At 36.0% G+C, this 26,071-nt stretch overlaps 2 protein-coding genes across 3 annotated transcripts in view; one reads left to right on the top strand and one right to left on the bottom strand.

Annotated features, from left to right (window-relative positions):
* LOC121375132 (leucine--tRNA ligase, cytoplasmic-like) overlaps positions 1-18,616 on the bottom strand; it is a 73,112-nt gene extending 54,496 nt beyond the window's left edge. The window contains exons 1-11 of one of the 2 annotated variants that reach the window (XM_041502387.1): positions 18,335-18,616; positions 17,610-17,755; positions 15,431-15,518; positions 14,213-14,293; positions 12,383-12,511; positions 10,764-10,925; positions 8,457-8,569; positions 7,266-7,329; positions 5,184-5,251; positions 3,494-3,719; positions 1,446-1,533 (exon numbers count right to left, since the gene is read on the bottom strand). In XM_041502387.1, the coding sequence (XP_041358321.1) occupies positions 1,446-1,533; positions 3,494-3,719; positions 5,184-5,251; positions 7,266-7,329; positions 8,457-8,569; positions 10,764-10,925; positions 12,383-12,511; positions 14,213-14,293; positions 15,431-15,518; positions 17,610-17,734 (1,144 nt within the window). In that variant the 5' untranslated portion in view covers positions 17,735-17,755; positions 18,335-18,616. Of the gene's footprint in view, positions 1-1,445; positions 1,534-3,493; positions 3,720-5,183; positions 5,252-7,265; positions 7,330-8,456; positions 8,570-10,763; positions 10,926-12,382; positions 12,512-14,212; positions 14,294-15,430; positions 15,519-17,609; positions 17,756-18,330 lie in introns of both variants that reach the window. The other variant, XM_041502386.1, reaches the window with a different exon arrangement.
* Positions 18,617-18,817: 201 nt separating this feature from the next.
* LOC121375471 (nudC domain-containing protein 2-like) lies at positions 18,818-25,663 on the top strand. The gene is made up of 4 exons (XM_041502942.1): positions 18,818-19,041; positions 21,288-21,336; positions 23,333-23,484; positions 24,575-25,663. The coding sequence occupies exons 1-4, from the start codon at positions 18,859-18,861 to the stop codon at positions 24,644-24,646; spliced, it is 456 nt and encodes a 151-aa protein (XP_041358876.1). The 5' UTR covers positions 18,818-18,858; the 3' UTR covers positions 24,647-25,663.
* Positions 25,664-26,071: the final 408 nt, after the last annotated feature.

Below are 26,071 nucleotides of genomic sequence, written 5' to 3' on the forward strand. Positions count from 1 at the left end.
TACCTGCAATAAGCAATACTGTGTTATATCAACTGGCAACAACTCCCGTACCTGTAATTAACAATACTTTGTGATATCAACTGGCAACAACTCCCGTACCTGTAATTAACAATACTTTGTGATATCAACTGGCAACAACTCCCGTACCTGTAATTAACAATACTTTGTGATATCAACTGGCAACAACTCCCGTACCTGTAATTAACAATACTTTGTGATATCAACTGGCAACAACTCCCGTACCTGTAATTAACAATACTTTGTGATATCAACTGGCAACAACTCCCGTACCTGTAATTAACAATACTTTGTGATATCAACTGGCAACAACTCCCGTACCTGTAATTAACAATACTTTGTGATATCAACTGGCAACAACTCCCGTACCTGTAATAAACAATACTTTGTGATATCAACTGGCAACAACTCCCGTACCTGTAATAAACAATACTTTGTGATATCAACTGGCAACAACTCCCGTACCTGTAATAAACAATACTTTGTGATACCTGTAATTAACAACTTTGTTATATCAACTGGCAACAACTCCCGCCTGTAATTAACAATACTTTGTTATACAACTGGCAACAACTCCCGTACCTGTAATAACAATACTTTGTGATATCAACTTCCCGTGATATCAACTGGCAACAACTCCCGTACCTCCTTTGTGATATCAACTGGCAACAACTCCCGTACCTGTAATTAACAATACAATACTGGCAACAACTCCCGTACCTGTAATTAACAATACTTTGTGATATCAACTGGCAACAACTCCCGTACCTGTAATTAACAATACTTTGTTATACCAACTGGCAACAACTCCCGTACCTGTAATTAACAATACTTTGTTAAATCAACTGGCAACAACTCCCGTACCTGTAATTAACAACATGCAGAGTGCAGTCAAGCATCCTGTTGTTATATATAAAATGTAAAACTCCTGTAATATAAAGTTTTGCAACAAACATGCAAGTTTCTGTAATTTTAGTTTTTAACCGCATAGTTTGTTGAAGTCTGTAATTTGTTTAAGCTATAAAAATGAGCAGTAATTGTTTTCAGCCTAGCAAAAACAGACGAAGGAATTGTATTTTTACATTCATTCATTTAAATTTATTTTCATGCTTATATTCAATTAAGGTTCAAGCACGCTGTCCCGAGCACAAACATCCAATATCTGGGCTGTCTGTCCAGGACAGTGGGTTAGTTGTTAGTTGATTAGTGGTTAGAGATAGAGAAGAGAGTGTAGTGGGCTTACGCCTACCAACTGAGCCCTTAAGATGTTGCTCTGTGTTGGAGCCAGTACCGGGCTGTGAACCCTGTACCTACCAGCATGTAGTCTGATGGCTTAACCACTACGCCACCAAGGCCGGTGTGTTTTACAACTATTTTAACAGTAATAATATGCACAATGAGCACAACCTGATAAAGAGTGTGCTTACCTTTGTCCTCTTTGATAGTCAGCATGGGGAGTGTGTAGACCGTGCTGTAGGGAGTCAGAGGTCCATGAACCGGACAGCCGAGGATATCCTGAAAAACATCAAACAGCAGTCAGCTACCAACAGCATCATGATCCGGGGCGGGATGTAGCCCACTCGTAAAGCGCTGGCTTGATGCACAGTTGGTTTGGTGCAAGGGATCTTTTATATGTACCATCCCACAGACAGGGTAGTACATACCACAGCCTTTAATATACCAGTTGTGATGCACTGGCTGGAACGAGAAATAGCCCAATGGGCCCACCAACAAGGATCGAACCTAGACCGACCGCACATCGAGTGCTTTACCAGTGGGCTATGTCCCACCCCTATATATCATAAGAGTTTAAATAAATTAATTAATTAATAATAATAATAAATATATATTATATCTATCTATCTCTCTCTATCTCTCTATCTATCTATATATATATATCTCTCTATCTATCTCTCTCTCTATCTATCTATCTATATATCTACATATATATCTCTCTATCTCTCTATATATATATCTATATATATATATATCTCTCTATCTCTATATATCTATCTATCTATCTATCTATATCTCTCTCTATCTATCTATCTATCTATCTATATCTCTCTCTCTCTCTATGTATATATATGTATGTATATATATGTATGTATATATATATATATATATATATATATATATATATAGACTTATTTTTAAATGATGCTTTCATAATAATTTACCATTTTGATATGATGGCAGTTTTGTTTTTTGAAATCTATTAATCAATTTAAAACCATATTTATATTGCAGGGCTAACTCAGGGTGAGCAAAACAATTCGCCAAATTGTCTGTTAAACTTAAAAAATGGCAATAATTGTCAGTTATTTTCTAAAAAATGTCAATTATTACATGAAATTAATTTGCCAAACTAAAATAAAATTCGCCAACTGCTTTCAAAATTTGCAATTGGTGAGTCTGGCAAGTGCCAGAGCTAGCTCTGTATTGTTAGAGCTCTCCTTTAGAATTATACCACCATGTATTAGCTCAGGGCTCAAATTTAACAACAGGCATGCAGCAAATTGCCATAATGCCCTAGTCACATGCCTCAACCCCCTCAAAATTAAAGTCTCACGGCCAAACTGGCTGCTCCTTATTTTGCATGGTAGAAATTGGTCATCATCATACTAAAACATGACTCCTGAAAGTTGTTTTATTATAAAAACATAAAACCGTTCACACTTCTTTACTTTGAATGTGTGCTATTATAAAAACACTTGTTGAAGTTTGCCTTTTTGTCCTGCTTTCTGGCCGTAATGCCCTAAACAAACATCCATTGGTCTAGACCAAATCGCCTTGCCCTCCAATTTGCCCAAATCAAGGCCTGTTAGCCGACTCTGTGGATATGTTGTACAAAAAAGGATGGTATGATGTAGTTGAATCAGACTATATTAATAGACATATTAAGTTAATGTCTGTCTGCATTTTTGGTGAACCAAAAAAACGTGTAACAAATATCACAGGGGCAATCAATTTAAGAATTTTCACGACTCCTTCAAGTTTGATGAAAGTTGGTGTATACATGTATGTTTACATTCACTAGTTATGAATAGTGTATACATCTTAAATCAATCCAACCTTTCATTCTAGAGATATAGGTCATCAAAATGTAACCTGACATTGACACCCTGCGACCTTTCAGGTGTTATAACTTCTTCTCTTCCAGCCAACATAGAGATGTGATTCTGGTGTCATTTTGAAGCTTTTACATGTAATTCATTGACTAGTACAGTCTTCAAATTCAAGAACACAATGAAAATAGTACATATTTGTATACATATGATACAAATTTATAATAACTACTGTTTCGGTTCACAACTTGAAGTATCTAATAATATGAGTTTCTCAGCAAAACCACAGAATAAAGGATGTTACAATATTTTGTACTTTTTAGAAATACTTAACCCTCTAACCCTAATGCATATTTCCCCTTTTAATGAACGGTTTCCAAAGAGCCAACCAACTGAATTAACTATACCTGGCCCACAAGAGGGACGAGGACTTTATATTCCCCGTTGTGTCGTGTGAATCCCTGGTAGCTCATGTTCCGGGCAGCTCGCTTCGTGCACACAAACACCTCATCGGTGGTCGTCTCTATAGCAACGAGGTTCATGTCAGGTCTAATCCAGCAGTTGGTCAGCCCGTACATTGTTTCAGGTCGTAGGGTTGCACAAACTAGGATCACTGGACGGCTTGTCAAAGATCTATTACAAGTAGGAATGAAAACAGACCTGCAGTTGTTGGGTAATACACACAACTAATGCTAGATTTATATATATAACAAAGTATTGCTTTAGTTTTGTCAGTATATCATAAAGTATTACATTAGATTTGTTTGTATATCACAAAATAATATTTTAGTTTCTATGTACCATATATCTTCACCCAAAAATTATTTTATAACTTGGAGGGTCGACTTATAAGAGGGTAAAAAAAGTTCACCAAAAAATATTACTGTTTTGGGGATTATTTTACAAGTTTTATTGTTGAAGTATTCCCTGTATTTATACTCAAATATGTTAATTTGACACATTTATTTTTTATAACCTATTTTTTTGGGCATTAGAACGGTTTTGGTTATGCAAAAAGGCATGCGATCTCACTCACATGCCAAGACAACAGTCCACTTAGTTAAATTAACAGTCATCACTAATAGCAAAAATGTAAACAATACTAACTACCTGTTGCCCGAGTTTATTTTGAAATCTGGTCACTGGCATTAATGGTTGTTCAAACAATGTTTTGTCGGTGATTAACTTCATGAATATTACTGAGCTTTCCCTTAAAATAGACTGATCTCTGCAGTACACTAGAGCAATAGGGACACACATCATTTGGTACAAAAACCAGTGTACTTTCCAGAGTTATCCTCCTTACATGTATTAATATGGCGGCAAAACGTGATACTTTCAGTTTTATCATAGTGATCTGTTGTCAGTGTTTATAAATAAAAGTTGTTGTCTGTGCACAAAACCATCTGTACAGTGCCATACAGTAACAGTCAAACAGCTTTCACTCTCTACTAAGGGAATATTTCGTTTTGATGTTATGTAATAATGTAGTCTGATTGGAATAGTCTGATTATATTGCGATGTACAAAACCTTCAAAACGTGAAAACCAAAGTTTGTAAAATAACTTTCTTTTGTTCAAATATTGTACATTATTGTTCTCATGTGCTGAAAATAAATATTTCAATATTTATAAGTTGTTTTTCATGGGTCGACTTATAAACGGGTCAATAAAAAAAATATGTTTTCAGGGCTTGAAATTAGGGACTAGACTTATAGCCGAGATCGACTTACAGGCGAAGATATAAGGTATATCACAAGTATTCCTTAGTTTTCTCTGTATAGCACAAAGTATTACTGTTTTTGTCTATAATCACACGATATTACACTAACCTCATATGATTACGTAAGTGTGTTTGGTGGGTTTTTTAGTACAAAGTATACTGTTTTATATGTATCACAAGGTATTACTTCAAGTTTTTCTGAATATCATGATGTATTACTGTTTTTCTCTATATCACAAAGTATTCCTTGAGTTTTCTCTGTATATCACAAAGTATTTGACTGTTTTTTTCTCTATATCACAAAGTATTCCTTGAGTTTTCTCTGTATATCACAAAGTATTTGACTGTTTTTTACTCTATATCACAAAGTATTACTTGAGTTTTTCTGGGTAGGGTTGCTGAAGCCTCAGTTTGACTAGGGTATATTCTTGAGGTCCGACTCCCTGAAAATACAATCAACAATTAACAACAATTATTAATGCAAGACACAGCCATACCAAACAATGTTGATGGTACTTAGACATAACTAGTTTATATTAAATATAATGTTTTTCAGAAAGACTCATCTTAAATTATAATAACTACATATAATAATGTTTTTGATCTTAAATAATAACTAGTAAAACAAATTCTTCAAGTGTTTTCTAAAATAATGACTAATATAATTATTTATCCCGCAATCACTGTATACATTGGCAAGATATGATGATTAGATAAATCTCTATATTTTTGGTCACTGACGAAAAATATAGGTCACGTGACATAAGCCCAACTCGACTCGAGTATTTCGGAGTAGATTTTCAATAAACATACTCTTTAAATCATTTGTTGAAGTGCTGTAAATACAAAGAACTTTACTAAACTTGTATATTTATTTATGAATTAGAGTTTAGAAATGGGTTTTTTACTGTGACAGAATGTAGCGAGCGTCTTACAATAATGACATCATGCATCTTGTATGACGTCATACGGCAAAAGCCTTACTAGGTTGACAATACTCGATTTGCGAACACAAAACTGGAATAAATAATAATTTTCCAAATATTCCTGTAGAATTGCAGGATAAAAGAAATAACTGGTTACTGTCTTAAAATATCGGCTTTATCCTGCTCAGGTCGAATGGCGAATGCAGCTCGGCAGAGCCTCACTGCATTCGTCATTCTAACCTTCGCAGGATAAAGCTGATATCTTAAGACAGTAACCAGTTATTCCCTATGTTTTTTTTCTAGAAAGTCTTATCTAAAATAATTTCTAATAGTGTGTGCTAGTTAGCTTTTAAGGTCAGGGCAAATGAATCATAAAGACTGAGTTCTTATAAAGATGTCACTGAAAATGTGTGTCCATACATATTTTTATGGAATTGAAAGTACGTAAAAATGACAAGTGACGATGTAAAACTTTTAACAAATCTGTGATTAAACACAATGACAGATCTGTGATAAAATACAACAAGAAAATCTTACGTATATACTGTATGATTGGGAATATGCTGTATGTTATAAAATACAAATGAAACAAGAATGCAGGGGAATATTTTACATATTAACTAGTAGTGAATTAACTTTGTTCTCAAATATCATGAGTTCCCTTATTTCCATCAGTAAACATTAAAGACCAACCGGTCTTGGTGGCGTCGTGGTTAGGCCATTGGTCTACAGGCTGGTAGGTACTGGGTTCGGATCCCAGTCGAGGCATGGGATTTTTAATCCAAATACCGACTCCAAACCCTGAGTGAGTACTCCGCAAGGCCCAATGGGTAGGTGTAAACCACTTGCACCGACCAGTGATCCATAACTAGTTCAACGAAGGCCATGGTTTGTGCTATCCTGCCTGTGGGAAGTGCAAATAAAAGATCCCTTGCTGCCTGTCATAAAAGAGTAGCCTATGTGGTGACAGCGGGTTTCCTCTAAAAAACAGTGTCAGAATGACCATATGTTTGACGTCCAATAGCCGATGATAAGATGAAAAATCAAGGTGCTCTTGTGGCGTCGTTAAATAAAACAAACTTTACTTTTTTCCATTAAAGACCAGGCCTGGTGCTTATAAAACTTTTAGAGTCTAGACTCGAGACTCTAATAGTAAAGTTAAAAGTTTGTTTTGTTCAACGACACCACTTAAGCATATTGATTTATTAATCATCGGCTATTGGATGTCAAACATATGGTCATTTTTGACACAGTAGCAAGGGATCTTTTATATGCACCATCCAACAGACAGGATAGCACATACCACAGCCTTTGATATACCAGTCATGGTGCACTGGCTGGAACGAGAAATAATCCAATGGCCCACCAATGTGGATCGATCCTAGACATGCGCTTTACCACTGGGCTACGTCTGGCCCCTAATAGTCCAAGACAGTAACATCATGGCAACACCATACAATTTGTATGCGTGTGATGCCATTAGAGATTGACTCTAAAAGTTTTATAAGCATGGGCCCAGTACTAAACAAACCTCTCCCGAGCTTCTGTCATGGTCCATACACGGCTGACCATCCTTCGGGCTGAAGATGGTGTACCTGAAAAACATTAGAAATGTATTTTAAGAGTACCTGTAGCAAATATCAATTAATTCCAGTAATATTAAGTCTGATAATAACAGTTCAAGTGCAGACATCAATTAATTCTAGTAAATATTAAAGGAACAATGAGGTCAAATAGAAGTGCTAATGTCAGGGCCATGAGAGGATCATTTGGATCAAGTTTTGTTGAAACCTGCCTGGTGGAAAAAGTGAAAAGTTGATGGACGACGGACACCGCACCACCACATAAACTACCCTGGCCTTTCGGGCTAGGCGAGTCACTAATCAAGAAATAAGGAAGCATTGGGAATACGATGAACCTTTGTTTCAAAATATTGTCTCAAGATCAACCATTAAAGGCGCAGACCCTAGTTTCATTCCTAGAAAATAGACACAAAGTTTAGTTAATCTATAAACCTGCAACACATTTGAATAAGTTATAAGTGCAACACATTTGGATAAGTTATAAGTGCAACACATTTGAATAAGTTATAAGTGCAACACATTTGGATAAGTTATAAGTGCAACACATTTGGATAAGTTATAAGCGAGAGAAGCTAAACTCTGTGATGTTTAAATGGGGAAACATTGTCTAAAAATAACTAGAGCTCGTCACAATAACCACTACTTCTCAGACAAACGTGCATTTTTAGAATGATAAAGAATGCATTTTGGGGCATTACAAGAACCTGGATCAACGGAACCACTTCAGGTATATGAAAATGAATATTCTAAATAATAAAATGTAAGTACAGTGAAACCTCTCAAAACCAGACTCTCTGTAAACCGGAATTCCTTCAAAACCAGATGTGTTTCATGGTCCCTTTTTAAATATCTGTACAGAAGAGAACTTCTCTAAACTGGACACCTCTTGAAACCCGACTTTTTATTTGGTCCTGAGGGTGTCCGGTTTAGAGGGGTTTCACTGTACTTCTAATTTAAATTGTCAAAAAACAGCTTTAACAGTAAAAAATATATGTCGTAGTGTTTAAAACCTAGAGTCTGTCACTTTAACAGCTTGGTAGCTGGTGGATCATCTTCCATCACCCTAATGTAAAACATATAACAAACCATTTACAGTTCATCTCATATTGCAAATGTGTCAACTGAATTGAGTACGGTACCTTTTTCCAAATTTTATTTTATCTCTTTCCTTCAAGTGCACAAAAGACCAGCGGACAAACGAGTCATAGTATGGGTTAACGTCAGTGGTGATGAAACTTCGCCGCCAGTCGACCTGGAAAGGAAAAGTGAAAACATACATTGACTAGATGCAGAGAAAAACATAAATGTACAACCTTTCTTTAAAAACATAGCATCACTAAATTAAATTCACGTTGGGCAAGTACAAAGAAGGCAGTCTGGAGTGTAGATGAAAAGAGGAGTAACGATCAGAATGATGGGAAAGTGTTAAAACAGTCTTGCATATTATATTATTGATAAATTCAACCCCATAATTTTTTAAGGTAATAATGGCATACAGTGAGAAATACTACAGCTTATAATTATTTGTTTTATAATTAAATAGATCTGTAAACACTCATTAATGACATGTAGTGGAAAGTAATATTAGAGTATATGATTCTTTGATTTATAATGAAATACCTTCAAACTCATGCTCTTCAAGTCACTGATGGCACGTGGTGGGAAGTAATATTACAGATTATGACTGATTTATAATGAAATATCTTCAAACTCATGCTCTTCAAGTCACCGATGACGTGTGGTGGGTAGTAATATTACAGATTATGACTGATTTATAATGAAATACCTTCAAACAAATGCTCTTCAAGTCACCGATGACCTGTGGTGGGTAGTAATATTATAGATTATGACCGATTTATAATGAAATACCTTCAAACTCATGCTCTTCAAGTCACCGATGACGTGTGGTAGGTAGTAATATTACAGATTATGACCGATTTATAATGAAATACCTTCAAACTCGTGCTCTTCAAGTCACTGATGACCTGTGGTGGGAAGTAATATTACAGATTATGACTGATTTATAATGAAATACCTTCAAACTCGTGCTCTTCAAGTCACCGATGACGTGTGGTAGGTAGTAATATTACAGATTATGACTGATTTATAATGAAATACCTTCAAACTCGTGCTCTTCAAGTCACCGATGACCTGTGGTGGGAAGTAATATTACAGATTATGACTGATTTATAATGAAATACCTTCAAACTCGTGCTCTTCAAGTCACCGATGACCTGTGGTGGGAAGTAATATTACAGATTATGACTGATTTATAATGAAATACCTTCAAACTCGTGCTCTTCAAGTCACCGATGACATGTGGTGGGTAGTAATATTACAGATTATGACTGATTTATAATGAAATACCTTCAAACTCGTGCTCTTCAAGTCACCGATGACGTGTGGTGGGTAGTAATATTACAGATTATGACTGATTTATAATGAAATACCTTCAAACTCGTGCTCTTCAAGTCACCGATGACGTGTGGTGGGTAGTAATATTACAGATTATGACTGATTTATAATGAAATACCTTCAAACTCGTGCTCTTCAAGTCACCGATGACCTGTGGTGGGAAGTAATATTACAGATTATGACTGATTTATAATGAAATACCTTCAAACTCGTGCTCTTCAAGTCACCGATGATGTGTGGTGGGTAGTAATATTACAGATTATGACTGATTTATAATGAAATACCTTCAAACAAATGCTCTTCAAGTCACCGATGACCTGTGGTGGGTAGTAATATTATAGATTATGACCGATTTATAATGAAATACCTTCAAACTCATGCTCTTCAAGTCACCGATGACGTGTGGTAGGTAGTAATATTACAGATTATGACTGATTTATAATGAAATACCTTCAAACTCGTGCTCTTCAAGTCACCGATGACGTGTGGTGGGTAGTAATATTGCAGATTATGACTGATTTATAATGAAATACCTTCAAACTCTTGCTCTTCAAGTCACCGATGATGTGTGGTGGGTAGTAATATTACAGATTATGACTGATTTATAATGAAATACCTTCAAACTCTTGCTCTTCAAGTCACCGATGACGCGTGGGGGGTAGTAATATTACAGATTATGACTGATTTATAATGAAATACCTTCAAACAAATGCTCTTCAAGTCACCGATGACCTGTGGTGGGTAGTAATATTACAGATTATGACTGATTTATAATGAAATACCTTCAAACTCATGCTCTTCAAGTCACCGATGACGTGTAGTGGGTAGTAATATTACAGATTATGACTGATTTATAATGAAATACCTTCAAACTCATGCTCTTCAAGTCACCGATGACGTGTGGTGGGTAGTAATATTACAGATTATGACTGATTTATAATGAAATACCTTTAAACTCATGCTCTTCAAGTCACTGATGGCACGTGGTGGGAAGTAATATTACAGATTATGACTGATTTATAATGAAATACCTTCAAACCCATGCTCTTCAAGTCACTGATGGCATGTGGTGGGAAGTACTTGAGCCAGTGAGCCGGATCAGCGAACTCTTTGATGTCCTCATCCACCAGGCCAAGAGACGACATGATCTGCCACTGGTACTTCAGACCGCCTGTCTTTGCCAGAACTTTACTCTACACAAAAACAAAACAAATAGCAAGTCAAAATTGACAAATTATGTAGCAGCTTTCCTCTGCAAATGCCCACAAGTGCCAGGCCTCCTCAATAAGTGTCAGATGTTTTGTTCATTTTGTCATATAGCACCCAAACGGAAAGTTAATGTAGCAGCAATAAAATGTCTAAAAATATGATGATCTTACTGTTAGATTTATCATTAACAACACAATGATGATATTACTGTTAGATTTGTCATTAAAGGCATATTGTCACAGACCACTGACCTATTTAATGATCTAACAAAGTATTACCTGAACAAATATAATTTGATTTGTCCCTAAATGTACTTTATTCAACCATCTTCATAACCACCATACTCCATTTATTAATGAAATTTTGTAAATATAATTGAATTATGGCAATGGTCCACAATTCAAAAACTAAAACTGCCGAGAGGGCTGACATGGATTTCACTCTATCTTGATTCAGTTACGGTGGTGCGATAGCTAGATTTGGTTTCCAATAATTAATGTAATTTTTATTTATTATCCATTTTTAGAGAAATAATGTCCTTAAATCTGTGACAGTATGCCTTTAACAAGACAATGATGATCTTACCGTTAGATTTGTCATTAACAAGACAATGATGATCTTACCGTTAGATTTGTCATTAACAAGACAATGATGATCTTACCGTTAGTCATTAACAAGACAATGATGATCTTACCGTTAGATTTGCCTTTAACAAGACAATGATGATCTTACCGTTAGATTTGTCATTAACAAGACAATGATGATCTTACCGTTAGATTTGTCATTAACAAGACAATGATGATCTTACTGTTAGATTTGTCATTAACAAGACAATGATGATCTTACCGTTAGTCATTAACAAGACAATGATGATCTTACCGTTAGATTTGTCATTAACAAGACAATGATGATCTTACTGTTAGATTTGTCATTAACAAGACAGTGATGATCTTACCGTTAGATTTGTCATTAACAAGACTGTGATGATCTTACCGTTAGATTTGTCATTAACAAGACAGTGATGATCTTACCGTTAGATTTGTCATTAACAAGACAATGATGATCTTACCGTTAGATTTGTCATTAACAAGACAATGATGATCTTACCGTTAGATTTGTCATTAACAAGACAATGATGATCTTACCGTTAGATTTGTCATTAACAAGACAGTGATGATCTTACCGTTAGATTTGTCATTAACAAGACAGTGATGATCTTACCGTTAGATTTGTCATTAACAAGACAATGATGATCTTACCGTTAGATTTGTCATTAACAAGACAATGATGATCTTACCGTTAGTCATTAACAAGACAATGATGATCTTACCGTTAGATTTGTCATTAACAAGACAATGATGATCTTACCGTTAGATTTGTCATTAACAAGACAATGATGATCTTACAGTTAAATTTGTCAAGACAATCAGGCCAGAAGTACCTTTTTTCCTTTTGTTTTGTCCTTCATCTCAAAGTCCTCATTTTTCTCAATCACATCCTCCTCTTCAGGAGGAAACTGTGGTGGGTATCCAAAGTCTTCCATTTCTCTCTGCAGCTTGTCGGAACACGCCTATTGCAGAACAAGTTGTGATTACAGACAGGATAAAATGCAAGTTTAATTTAGTTTAAAAAAATTAGTGTTTTATTTAACGATGCAATAAACATTTTATTTATGGTTATATGACATCGGACATACGGTTAAGGACCACACAGATATATAGAGAGAGAAAACCCGCAGTCGCCACTTCATGGGCTACTCTTTTCGATTAGCAGCAAGGGTTCTTTTACAGGGCTAGTTCTGGCACTCGCCAAATTCACCAACTGTGAATTTTGAAAGCAGTTAGCGAATTTTATTTTTATTTGGCGAAATAATTTCAGGTAATAATTGCCATTTTAAAGAAAATATTTGTTGATTTTTGCAATTTTTAAAGACAATTTTGAGAAATATTTTGCTCACCCAGAGCTATTCCTGTTTTATATGCACCATCCCACAGACAGCATAGTACATATCATGGCCTTTGATATACCAATTGTGGAGCACTGGCTGGAACGAGAAATAACTGAATAGGCGTAACTACAAGAATCGATGTTTGTTTGATTGTGCATCAGGTGAGCGCTGTACCACTGGGTTACATCTGGCCTCAAAATGCAAGTTTAACTTACAGTACCCTAACCACATGTGAAATGTGCCGACTTGTACGACGATGGGCAAGATATCGCACATGCAGTATCCTGAAGGTTAAGTTCTATTCAGAATGGGAAAACCTGAATATGACAGGCTTTGATATACCAGTTGTCAAGACTTGTTTGCGATGGGAAAACCTGAATAGGACAGCCTTTGGTATAGCAGATGTTAAAACCTACTTGTGATGGGGAAACCTTTACAGGACAGTCTCAGGGCCAATCGCCAATTGTAAATTTTAGGAACAGTTGGTAAATTTTATTTTAATTTGACGAAAACAATTTGTGTAATAATTGATATTTTGTTGGAAAATAGCTGTAGGTTTTGCATTTTTTTCATAATTTGGCAAACTTTTCTGTTCACCCAGAGCTAGCCCTGTTTAATGTATCAGCTGTCAAAACCTGGTTAGATTGGGAAAATCCTGACAGGTCCAAACAGATTGATCCTACTATAAATTGTGCATATGGCAAACATTCTAGCCCTGAGCTATATATGAAGATAACATTTTTTTTTTTGAAGCTTTAATTTTACAAAAAAAGTGTGTATTACTTGAAAGTCAATGGTGAGTACCAAACTGCTTTCCTCAGCTCATGTAGGAGAGCACTTGGTTTAGTGTAGGGGCAGGATTTAGCTCAGTTGGTTGAATACTCGCTTAAGGTGCTTGCGTCACAGGAAGGAACCACCTCGGTGCATTCATTCAGATGATCGGGTTGTTGTTGTTTTTTTGTCCAACCAGTGCACCACAACTGTTTGTGGGAAAGTGCATATAAAAGATCCCTTACTGCATTAAAAAAATGTAGCCGGTTTCCTTTGATGACTACGTGTCAGAATTACCAAATGTTTGACATCCAATAGCCGATAATTAATTAATCAATGTGCTCTAGTGGTGTCATTAAACAAAACAAACTTTATTTTGGCCTAGTGTATAAATTTGGTAATTTTCAGTGAAAATATTTTAGTGATATATGCGTGTGACAAGGCTGGCAGTTTTTCACAGAACAAAAATAGTTTTCAATGAGCACAAGCGAATAAGAGTAATAATTGCTTGTGTTAAATATGACATGCTGATGAATGTTTTACTGCACCAACCTTGATGGGCATTCCTGTGCAGTGAAGACCAAATGGGAACAAGCATCTCTTCCCCTGCATGCGCCAATAACCAACTGCAAACTGAAAAAGAAAATTGCAACAGTACTAAATATAGTTTTTATGCCATCCAGTTTTCATTCAGTAACTGTTAACTAGTATATAAACAGTATAACAATAGGTCACAGATACATGCATATCACAATTAAAAATGTTCCCTTGATAAGTCATACATAATGATACGTATATAAAAAAATTCCCTTCACGAGTCCTACATACCGTATTTGACCGGAAATAAGCCCAGGGGGCCAAGACAACTCATTGTGAGCTTGGCATGGGGTGGGCTTATTCCCAGACAAGGCCAGTTTTGTTGAAAAAATTTTTAATAATAATAATTAAAATAAATAACAATATTTAAATGAACTAGGAAGAAAACAAAAAACGTTCAGTAGCACATCTATTAATTAGTGTTCCATTTGTTATTAATAAATAACAATTGTTTATTAATTAAATTGTTTTTGTTTTTTTATTAGTATCTAATTATCAGAAACACACCTTCTATGTTACAATTACTTACCAGTGCTGTTTATTTACATCCAAAATTTAATGCTGAGAAGACTTAAAACAACAGCAATTAACAACAAACTCAATAGCGTATACACACGTTTCTGACACAGGCAGCTAGCTTTCATTACAAAGAATTGTCAATCTAAGGTCATTGTTCTTAGCCAATCAGAATAAGGTATTTGCTTAATTAGCATTAACTGCGGACCCAGTGTGGTGGTAAAAATAGACACTGGTTTTTAGTTCATACTTGGCTTGGATACTTGAGAGAAATACTGCAGGCATGAAACTGAAAACAATGTTACACACTGTTATTGTTAGACTGCTAAATCTCACTGGTGGTAAAATATTGTGTTACATTTGTGTTTAATTATCAGCAGGAGGTATGACCTTTTAAATGAACTTTGAGCAAACTTGAAATTTCATGTTATTTATAAGGTGACGAACTTAGGGGTGGGCTTATTTACGAATGAGGGCCTAATTTCTTAAATGCTATCAAAACGGAGGTGGGCTTATTCAAAGACATGGGCTTATTTCCGGTCAAATACGGTAATGATATATGTATTTAAAACTGTTCCATTCACAAGTTCAACATAATGCTATGTATTTAAAATGTTCCCTTCATAAGTCCTACATAACAATATGTATAAAACTCACCTCGCACTTCGAAAGAGAAAATGTGTGACCTAGATGCAGTCGGCCATTCATGTATGGATAAGGAAAGGTGACCATGAACTTTTCCCGCCTGAAAGAAAAGTATACTTATTTTTATTTAAAATCAATTAAGATCTTAATGTAACAAGCATTCTGTCAATTTCTAAGAGTACTGCTAAAGCAATATATGTCCAGTTGGGTTCAAACAAATTTTCTTGTATCTAAGACATTCACGAGTCCAAAATATTGGACTCGAGTACTCAAGGACCAAATTCGACTCGGACCCAAGTACCAGACACTTATATTAGACTAAGGAATAAAATAAAATAGCATTATGCATTTTAATTCCAGGGCTGAACACGGATACCACATAATGCCATTGTATGCATTCCACAAATGCAACTTTATTTGCTCAGCAGCAAGCATATAGCAAAGTGACGTAAAATATAATTAAATGAGAATGTTCTTCCTTGCACGGGTACTCAGTCATATAAACAGACTCAAGTCTTGCTAGACTCGACTCATGCCCGAGTACTCATGGAGACCCTACTTGTATCCTAGTTTCAAGGGCCCATAAAAATTAGTATTTGTGAAAAAAAAGTCTAAAAACTACAGACTGACACAAAACCTATCGACACCGTTGCTTGGGAGGACGGGACGTAGCTCAGTGGTAAAGGACTCACCTGATGCTGTCAATGGCCCATTTTTCGTTCCAGCCAGTGCACCACTGTGGTATGTGCAATCCTATATATGGGATGGTGCATATAAAAGATCCCTTGCTACTAATGTAACAATGTAGCAAGTTTCCTCTCTAAGACAATGTTAGAATTACCAAATGTTTGACATCCAACAGCCGATGATATTAATTGCTCTAGTGGTGTTCTTAAACAAGACAAACTTTAAACTTTCCTTTAGTTGGACCAGTATAGGATTAATAAAAAAAAATTAAACATGCACCGAGTCATGGATGTAACTATAAACCAAGTTTCATTGATGAAGGAAGTTTATATAGGACTTAGTTTGTGAGAAATGGAGATAAATGCAAAACTTTACTGTTCAGCTAAACATAAACGTTGATGCCATCGCCGCCACCTTGGGGAAAAGAGATGCCTTTATTGCACCTTTTTACTTCATAATCGTGAAACAACAAGTCACAAGTATTCGGAGTACTGCTAAAGCAATACATGTCCCCTAACAGGCACAAACATTTTCTGTAGCTCCTAAATTCAAGGGCCATAACTCTGTGAAAAAATTGGTATAGTGCCATGAAAGTTCTACTTGAACTGAAACATAACATGCTAAAGATACACACAAAATTTCAGTTCAATATGTCGAGGCACTGCCATAAAAAAAAATATCCAGAAATAATTTTTTAGATATCTCTTAAATTCAAGGGCCATAACTCTGTCAAAAATCATCATGAAAGTCACACGATCTGTAGAGGATTGCAAAAACAAACCAAAAAAGTCCTCAAAACACAGATACTTCTTATACAACTAGTAGGCTGACAGGATTGGACTGAACTGTGGATGGACACGGTGGAGGCGTGGGGAGGATGAGTTGCCGGGAGTTGGGTATTCTTTGGGACCATACGCGTATGCGGTTTGGCCTTACATTTGGTGTAGGGCCAGACTCCCCTTCCAACCCTCACCTGTTCACACCAATGTTTAAAATATTATTGGCAGCCCCTTTCCCAAAATTAATTTTAAACTTTTCTGTATGCTTGTGCCAACTTCACAATCTTTCCTCTTAACCTCCCATGGGCTTAATGAATACTGTCTAATAATTATTATTAATTTTAGACCTGCCCATCTAAATTTGTGCCAAAATTATATTATATTAATAATTTATAGAGGTTAGGAATTTTAATATTTTTCTTAAAGTGCGCAGGCAAAATTTATTAATTCCAATTTTCCTCTTTTTTTTATATATAGTTTTGGTATTAATATTCAAAACTGACCGTATCTGTTAGGTTATTCCTGTCCTATCGGAGGCCGGGCTCAGGATAGGCATGTTCGAAACCCTAGTGGTATGTGAACATGTTAAACCAGTTACTAATACTAAGCTAAGCTAATTAATAAGCAAATGATATATTAACATGAGTTCCACTTCTATTAATAAAGGTTTTCAAGCATCTCTTTTTTTAATTCCAGATTAGCATCGGTCACTGTCAGGCACTCACTCTGCTGACTTGGACCCTTTAGGAGGTGCATCTTCTTCAAATATTCTTTCTTTGTACCACTTCTCTTGAACTTGTCTCTCAATCTCCAACAATTCACACAATTTAGCTGTACTTTTCCTCTCCATGTTAACTTCCAACCAGTTATTCTAAAAACAATTATAAAATGTTTTATTGTTATAATATCTAATTTAAAAACAGATGAAGATTCCAGCAAACTTAAATTCCAAAAATACCATGATAATAAAAAAAAAAATGAAATTATATTTTTTCCAAAGATTGCAAATTTTCATTTAGAAAATGTTACCTTTCATACATGTGTAATCCTATATGGTAAACAGATTTTTATTAATATATATAACATAGGAAACATTTTGTTTTTAAAATTTTTATTAGCGATATTGCTAGTCAATTGAAAATTTATTAGCAATTACTGTTTAGTTTCGATTTCAAAATGGGTAGCGATATCTGAAATTTGTGATTATATCATCGATCATTGGTACAGATATTTTGAGGGCTGTAATTCTGAATTATGAGAGTGCAGCTTGTATATACGATTATGAGCAAAACAATTTGATGCCAAGTTAAGTGAGAAAACCTACCCATATGGATCCCCAGTCACAATTAAAAAAATTAAAGTTTTGTTATTTACAATTATTTTTACAATAGGCTACTGACTAAATCCCATTAGTTCCAAGATTAAAATTGAATCACTGATGCCTACCTACCAGTTAGGACTTTTGAGCACGATCAAGTTTGAGCCTCAAATTAAGGGCTGGAGTGGTCCTGCCAATACCGGCCACCTTTAAATTGTAATGACACCTAACAAATCATTTACCACCTTTTTCAGTTATATACCAAGCATACCAATATACACACTATTACACTACATTGACACATATGCCATATGATGCAGATAGGCTAACGCATATGATGAAACGATAAGAAATCCCACACCAAACACACGAAACAAATCGACACGCTGTCGACATACCGGCTCGTAAAGTGGGAAGCAATGTCGTAATATTATATGTCAGTGCAAACACCTACTATAGTTAATCCATTAACCTTTACAAACAAGAAATCGATTTTATCAGAGGTAATTATAGGTAAAAGTACAATTATATAATTAATAGTTACGCAATACGCAATTGCCAAAAGTGAAACTGATTATAATCGAGGTTTTATTTGCGTCAAAGCAGTTCTTACGATTGACGTTATCGAGACTATCCACTGGTCAAATGATAAACAAATGGCATTTGATGAGAAAAGTGGCATTGTGCCCTGCATAACTGAATGGGGTCGATGGTGGCAGACTATAGAAGAGGTCTATGTTGAAATTGATGTACCTGAACGTTGCTCGTCAAGGGAAATCAAATGCATCATCAAGACAAAGCATTTATTCCTAACTGTTAAAGAAAAAAGCTTGATAAAAGTTTGTTTTGTTTAACGACACTACTAGAGCACATTGATTTATTAATCATCAGCTATTGGATGTCAAACATATGGTCATTTTGACACAGTCATAGAGAGGAAACCCGCTAAATTTTTCCATTAGTAGCAAGGAATCTTTTATATGCACCATCGAACAGACATGATAGCACATACCAAGACCTTTGATATACCAGTCGTGGTGCACTGGCTGGAACAAGAAATAGCCCAATGGGATTGATCCTATACCGACTGCGCAGGCTTTATCACAAAAGAACCCCTTGATAAATGTAATTTAAATTTTAAATTAAAGTGGCATGATCACCAATGACCAATCTAATTAAAATTAGCTCCACTATTACATATGGATCTAACACCAGCTAGTTGGAGCTCATGTCCACCAATCAAAACCTTACTTGCAGAATCCTGCCAGTGATTTAAAAATAATTTGAAAACATTCCGAATTAACCTGAGGGTATACGACATGTTTCGTGTGAATTACGAATGCCTTAAAACATGTTTTATTTTATAAAATAAATAATTTGTAATGTAAAACTGAAGACTGATTTAGTTTTTTTTTTTTTATAAATAAATAAATAATTTTTAATGTAAAATTGAAAACTGATAACCCACCCCGTACGTATTGGTATGGTTCGCTGTACTGCGGCCACTAAAATAGACTCGCCCGATATTTTTAGAATTTGTATGCTCCCAAATAAAGTTATAAAACGCGAAGTGTGATTGGTCAATATATTCAAATTATTATTTACAGACGAAATGTTACCTGGACATTGTGGACTACACAACACTGTGTTGTTAGCAATCCGATTAAAATTAGTTCTACTGGTCTAAATAAGGCATTCGTAATTCACATGAAACATATCGTATACCCTCGGGATAATTCGGAATGTTTTCAAATTATTTTTATATCACTGGCAGGATTCTGCAAGTAGGGTTTTGATTGGTGGACATGAGCTCCAACTGGCTGGTGTTAGATCCACATGTAATAGTGGAGCTAATTTTAATTAGATTGCATGATCACATGTGGTTTATCCTATAACTTACCCATAATATCCATGTCATAAACCCATTTTATATTTCGTGGGGGGCGGGACGTAGCCCAGTGGTAAAGCATTTGCTTGATGTGCGGTTGGTGTAGGATCGATATCCGTCGGTGGGCCCATTGGGCTATTTCTCGCTCCAGCCAGTGCACCACGACTGGTATATCAAAGGCCGAAGTATGTGTTATCCTGTCTATGGGATGGTGCATATAAAAGATCCCTTGCTGCTAATCGAAAAGAGTACTGAGTAGTCCATGAAGTGGCGACAGCAGGTTTCTTCTCTCAATATCTGTGTGGTCCTTAACCATATGTCTGATGCCATATAACCGTAAATAAACATTTCCTTCCTTGCTTAAACCCATGGTTAACACTCTATTGTCCAAATAATTGTTTTTAAAAAAGCTATTCTCACCAGACTTACGGTATAGTCCGTCCCACAAGGAATGCCTTTTTCATACTATGGCATTTACTACAAATTATTTATTTCTGAGCTGATTGATTTGTAAATTGCAAAAATCTTCTTACATTAAACCAAATTGAAATTATTAAAAAAATTTTTTTTATAGAATGATGGAATGGATTATAGGATGGGGGTTTCCTTCAGGCTTTCTGCAAGGAAGTTCAAACGAAATGCTCCACTAACACCCAGTTGCCGTCAGTATGGTGAAACCAAAGATGCTCAACATTATTTATTTGTAACGGTTTATTCCGTTTCGAACATCTCCCGAATCCTCTAAAATCTTTCATTTCCAATATGTGGGCCTTACATTTTCATGCTTTTTAATTGCCTTATATGTTTTTTCACTCTTCCTCTTTTGTGTGTTTTGGCATATGTCAATGAGATATATATTTTAGCATTATTAAAAAAAACAAAAAATATATATATGTAAAAAATATATGTTCTTGATGTTTGTTTTTAAAAACTTAAAACATTTTTAAACATTTTTTTACAGTCAGATACTGACACGGAAAGTTCACTTGTTTAGTAAAAAATTATATCTAGCCAAAACGAATGTGGTATTTTATTTATTATCAATCATCAAGTCATGTAAAATCTGACAATCACCATCATCATGAGACATACTAATGCACAGACCTAAGATCTGGGAAGATGACATCACTTACCGAAATGATACCATTGAGTTAGTTATGTAGTTCGGGCTAATAAGAAATGTTTTTATGTTTTCAGGGTGATCTTTTCGAAGAAGTTCGTGCAGGTGATTCGCTTTGGACACTAGGTACATTGTATATAATACAATGAGAGCATTTTACGGGACTCAGTCAGGGTCAGGATCTGGAAAAAGGCACCAACGTTTTATATTGGAGGGGTTGGGGGCAACCCCATCTTCATAAATCAAGGCTAATATTCGTTCCTCGTATTCAGCTTGATACATGTAGTCAAGATTACTGATATCCACTACTAGCGCCCTCTATTGGAAGAACATTTGTAACACTGATTATGTCCCTTACACGATGACATCGCTGACCAATCGCAGCATCGGTAACATGTGACAATCTTGAAAGCAATATAAAAAATTAACTGCCGGATGCTGATGCTGCCATCTTTGTTTACAATAACAAGGGAATCTATAAGGAGCGTTGCGATTCGTTGCAATCAGATCTCATCGCATCCAATGAAATTTAAGCATTTTGTGGCACGATTTCTTGACGACATATATCAAGGCTGAATACGAGGAACGAATATTAGCCTTGATTTATGAAGGTGGGGCAACCCACACTGTATGAATGATTTTACAATATTTAATAGATTTAAAAAATACCCATTTGATTGGGGGAGCATGGCCCATGTTGCCCCCCCCCCCCCCCCCCCCCCCAGCTACAACACTGGAGAAGGGGGAGGCCAATCAATGATGTTAGTGTTTCTCGCATTTAACATTGGGGCACAAATATAAAAATTGGTCAAAAAGGGAGATTTTTTCTGTATATGTAATAAATGAGACATGTGTAACAACAATTTTGAGAACATTAAACATTAATTTATGGTCAGTTACGATATGCAATCTGCAGTCTGCTTATTAAATTTGTTTGTTACTTTTTTAAAGCGGTTAATAATATATTGTCATGTGTGTGTCAATGTTATTAATTATAGAGATACATGTACATGCCAATTCATCAGTTCCATTTTGATGCAAATGGACTATAGCATATGAGATCATATATTAACACCATAGCAGGGCTGTAGCTAGCAGGGGGTGGGGGGCAAGAGAGGCAGTTGCCCCCCAAACAAAAATCCGGAAAGCATTATAGAAACTTAAAAAAAATTCTCTTCTTAACCGTTTTAGGAGTTTTAGACTTAACTACTCAGTTGCCCCTACCCCCCCAACAAAAAATCCTAGCTATGGCCCTGCATAGTTTTTTATGTGTTGTTTTACTTCGGGGTGAGGGGCGGGACGTAGCCCAGTGGTAAAGCGCTCAGTTGATGCACGGTCAGTTTAGGATCGATCACTGGCTATTTCTCATTCCAGCCAGTGCTCCACGACTGGTGTAATAAGGCCGTGGTATGTACTATCCTGTCTGTCGGATAGTGTATATAAAAGATCCCTCGAAAAGAGTAGCCCATGAAGTGGCGACAGCAGGTTTCCTCTCTCTATATCGGTGTGGTCCTTAACCATATGTCTGACGCCATATAATTGTAAATAAAATGTGTTGAGTGCATTGTTAAATAAAACATTTCCTTCCTTCCTTTGGGGTGGCACCCAATGTAGCTCAGTGGTAAAGTGCTTGGTTGGGGTTGGGTGGTGGGACCCGATGTAGCTTGTTTTCAACATTGTTTTTATTAGGGGAAAAGGCATTCTATGATCCAGATTGTTGCCTCACTGCAGAAATGATGCATGTACGATGCATTTTGACATGTATTACTTTAATATTAATTTGGGTGGGATTTAGCTCAGTCGGTTGAGTGCTCGTTTGAGGTGCTTGTGTCGCAGGATCGAACCACCTCATGTTGAATCGTTCAGCTGATTGGTTTTTTCTCTCATTCCAACCAGTGCACCACAAGTGGTCAAAGACTGTGGTATGTGCTTTCCTGTCTGGGAAAATGCATACAAAAGATTCTTTGTGCATTAGGAAAAATGTAACAGGTTTTCTCTGATGTCTACGTGTCAGAATTACCAAATGTTTGACATCCAATAGACGATGATTAATTAATCAATGTGCTCTAGTGGTGTTGTTAAACACAACAAACTTTAATATAAATTTTTTATAATTTTTCAGAGGACAAGAAACTTATTCGAATTGCACTGTCTAAAGCCAAGCCGTCTCTAAATCACTGCTGGAAATCACTGTTGGTGGATCAATATGAAGCTGATCCAATGACATACGATGAAATGGAGAAAAAGTTAACACTGGAGCGCTTTCAGTCTGAGGTACCAGCCTACAGCTATTAGTATTTTCCTGTTGCTTATCACATTTGTATAATGATGCTCATATGGACAACATAGCTAGCGTGTACATGACACATCACCGCTCTTGCAACTTCATTTCTCATCCGATTTTCATAAAATAGTATCAGTAATAGGATCATGATATCTTGAACAAATTCACGTTTTGCCTCTCTGCATTAAAGGTCAAGGTCACTCATTAAATACAAAAATATGGTGTCTCTTCTCTAGCGACTTCCATTTTTCATCCTTCCAGCCAGTGCATGACTGATATATCAAAGGCCTTGGTACGTGCTATCCTGTCGGAAAGTGCATATAAAAAATCCCTTTAATAGGTATTTAATGAAAGGGTTCTTAGCGAAAACTTCACAGAAACATTATTAGAGTTACACACAAGCTATTACTTGCACAATATTGTCTTAATTGTACAGTAACATTAATTTTGGCTTGAGGACCACTAATTAAAACAAACATTCTGAGAGTACTGCTAAAGCAATACATGTCCCCTACCGAACCTAAGAAATTTTAGTTTTGTACCTCCTAAGTTCAAGGGCCATCACTCCGTCAAAAATGGTTAAATCGCCACGAAAGTCGCACTTAATCTGTAACAGTTGATAATAAATCTATACACAAAATGTCAGCTGAATATCTCAAGGCATTCTAAAAAACACTTCTGAAAAACTGTATGTGGGACAGATGGATGGACAGAAGGATGAAGATGAAACCTATAGTCCCGTTATTGTTGGACCGGCAGGGGACTAAAAAGTGTAAATAATCTGCTGTAAGCTCAGTATAAGCTTCTTTTATTTTGTCTTTTATAATTAGTTTTTTCTTGATGCCTTTTTAGAAGCACTATAGAATTCTACTCTGAAGTTAGATTTGTTACTTTATGTTTCAAGACACCTTCAAGTCTGTGTATTATATTTATAACATACATGTATGAGACCTGTGACCATTTTGTTAATTTTACAGTTTTAAATTAAATATTGTTAAGTGAACAATGAGTGTTAAGCGTTATTGAAGATGTTATTCTTCACAAATCGTTACTAGTGCTATTCAATTTCCATACTTTCAGAATCCTGGATTTGATTTTAGTGATGCTCAAGTGTCTGGGAACTACCATGGAGGTGGACCAGTGATGCACTGAAATCACACATCAGAACCGAGAGACTTTGAAAAATCAATGTTATGTGAAAATGGCTTCATTTGGTGCCCAAGTAACTTTCTTAGCAGCATTCACTCAAGCTGTTACTCTTTCAAAATACAAACTTTACATACACTTGTTCTGTCGAATCCATCTGACGGTGAACCACACATGCATTGTGCTGTTGAATCCATCTGACAGTGAACCTCACATGCATTGTGCTGTCAAATCCATCTGACAGTGAATCTCACATACATTGTGCTGGCAAATCCATCTGACAGTGAACCTCACATACATTGTGCTGGCAAATCCATCTGACAGTGAATCTCACATACATTGCGCTGGCAAATCCATCTGACAGTGAATCTCACATACATTGTGCTGGCAAATCCATCTGATAGTGAACCTCACATGCATTGTGCTGTCGAATTCATATGACAAAGAAGCTGACATACATTGTGCTGTCAAATCCATCTGACAGTGAATCTCACATACATTGTGCTGGCAAATCCATCTGACAGTGAATCTCACATACATTGTGCTGGCAAATCCATCTGACAGTGAATCTCACATTCATTGTGCTGGCAAATCCATCTGACAATCAATCTCACATACATTGTGCTGTCGAATCCATATGACAAAGAACCTCACATACATTGTGCTGTCAAATCCATCTGACAGTGAATCTCACATACATTGTGCTGTCAAATCCATCTGACAATGAACCTGACATACATTGTACTGGCTAATACATATGACAGTGAACCTCACATGCATTGTGCTGTCGAATCCATATGACAAAGAACCTGACGTACATTGTGCTAAAGAATCCATCTGACAAAGTATTTTACAAATTGTAACAGTAATTTAAATGATAGTTCTGTCAACAAAAACCACTGACTGTCATAAGTGATGTGGATTTTGTTTTGGACATCATCTTTTATACTGCTTTAGATGTTATGATTACGAGTTGTGGTATATTTGTGAATATTCATTATTTTTGTATAAAAAACATTAAATGTAGGTGATGCTCTTTTTGAATTTATGTAATGAATTTTTCAATTTTAGCTTGTGTCTGAACAGATTGGGTTGAAAAAGGTTGTGATAGAAGATTACCTGTGTTTTTGAACAAAGGTTGTACCATATTGAATTGAAGAAGGAAACAAAGTAGCCTTCATCATAAAGGTTTTGGCACACAGTAGCAGCTGGTGTAGAAACTAAGCCACTCGCCCCAGGAGGCAGGTAGAAGTCGGTGGAGATATTAGAAATGATGCTAGACCACTCAGCCCAGGAGGCAGGTAGACATCAGTTGAGATGTTGTTAAAATGATGCTAGACCACTCGCCCCAGGAGGCAGGTAGAAGTCAGTGGAGATATTAGAAATGATGCTAGACCACTCAGCCCAGGAGGCAGGTAGACATCAGTTGAG

Source organism: Gigantopelta aegis, chromosome 6 (assembly GCF_016097555.1).
Source record: "Gigantopelta aegis isolate Gae_Host chromosome 6, Gae_host_genome, whole genome shotgun sequence".
In the NCBI taxonomy this organism is placed as follows: Eukaryota; Metazoa; Mollusca; class Gastropoda; order Neomphalida; family Peltospiridae; genus Gigantopelta; species Gigantopelta aegis.

What these genes read in the sequence shown, in the direction of transcription:
- LOC121375471 (XM_041502942.1), top strand. Translation starts at nt 18,859, where the DNA reads ATGGCATTTGATGAGAAAAGTGGCATTGTGCCCTGCATAACTGAATGG. An exon ending in AAGAAAAAAGCTTGATAAAA is followed by an intron (nt 19,042 to 21,287) that starts GTTTGTTTTGTT and finishes TTATGTTTTCAG; the next exon opens with GGTGATCTTTTCGAAGAAGT. An exon ending in TGATTCGCTTTGGACACTAG is followed by an intron (nt 21,337 to 23,332) that starts GTACATTGTATA and finishes ATAATTTTTCAG; the next exon opens with AGGACAAGAAACTTATTCGA.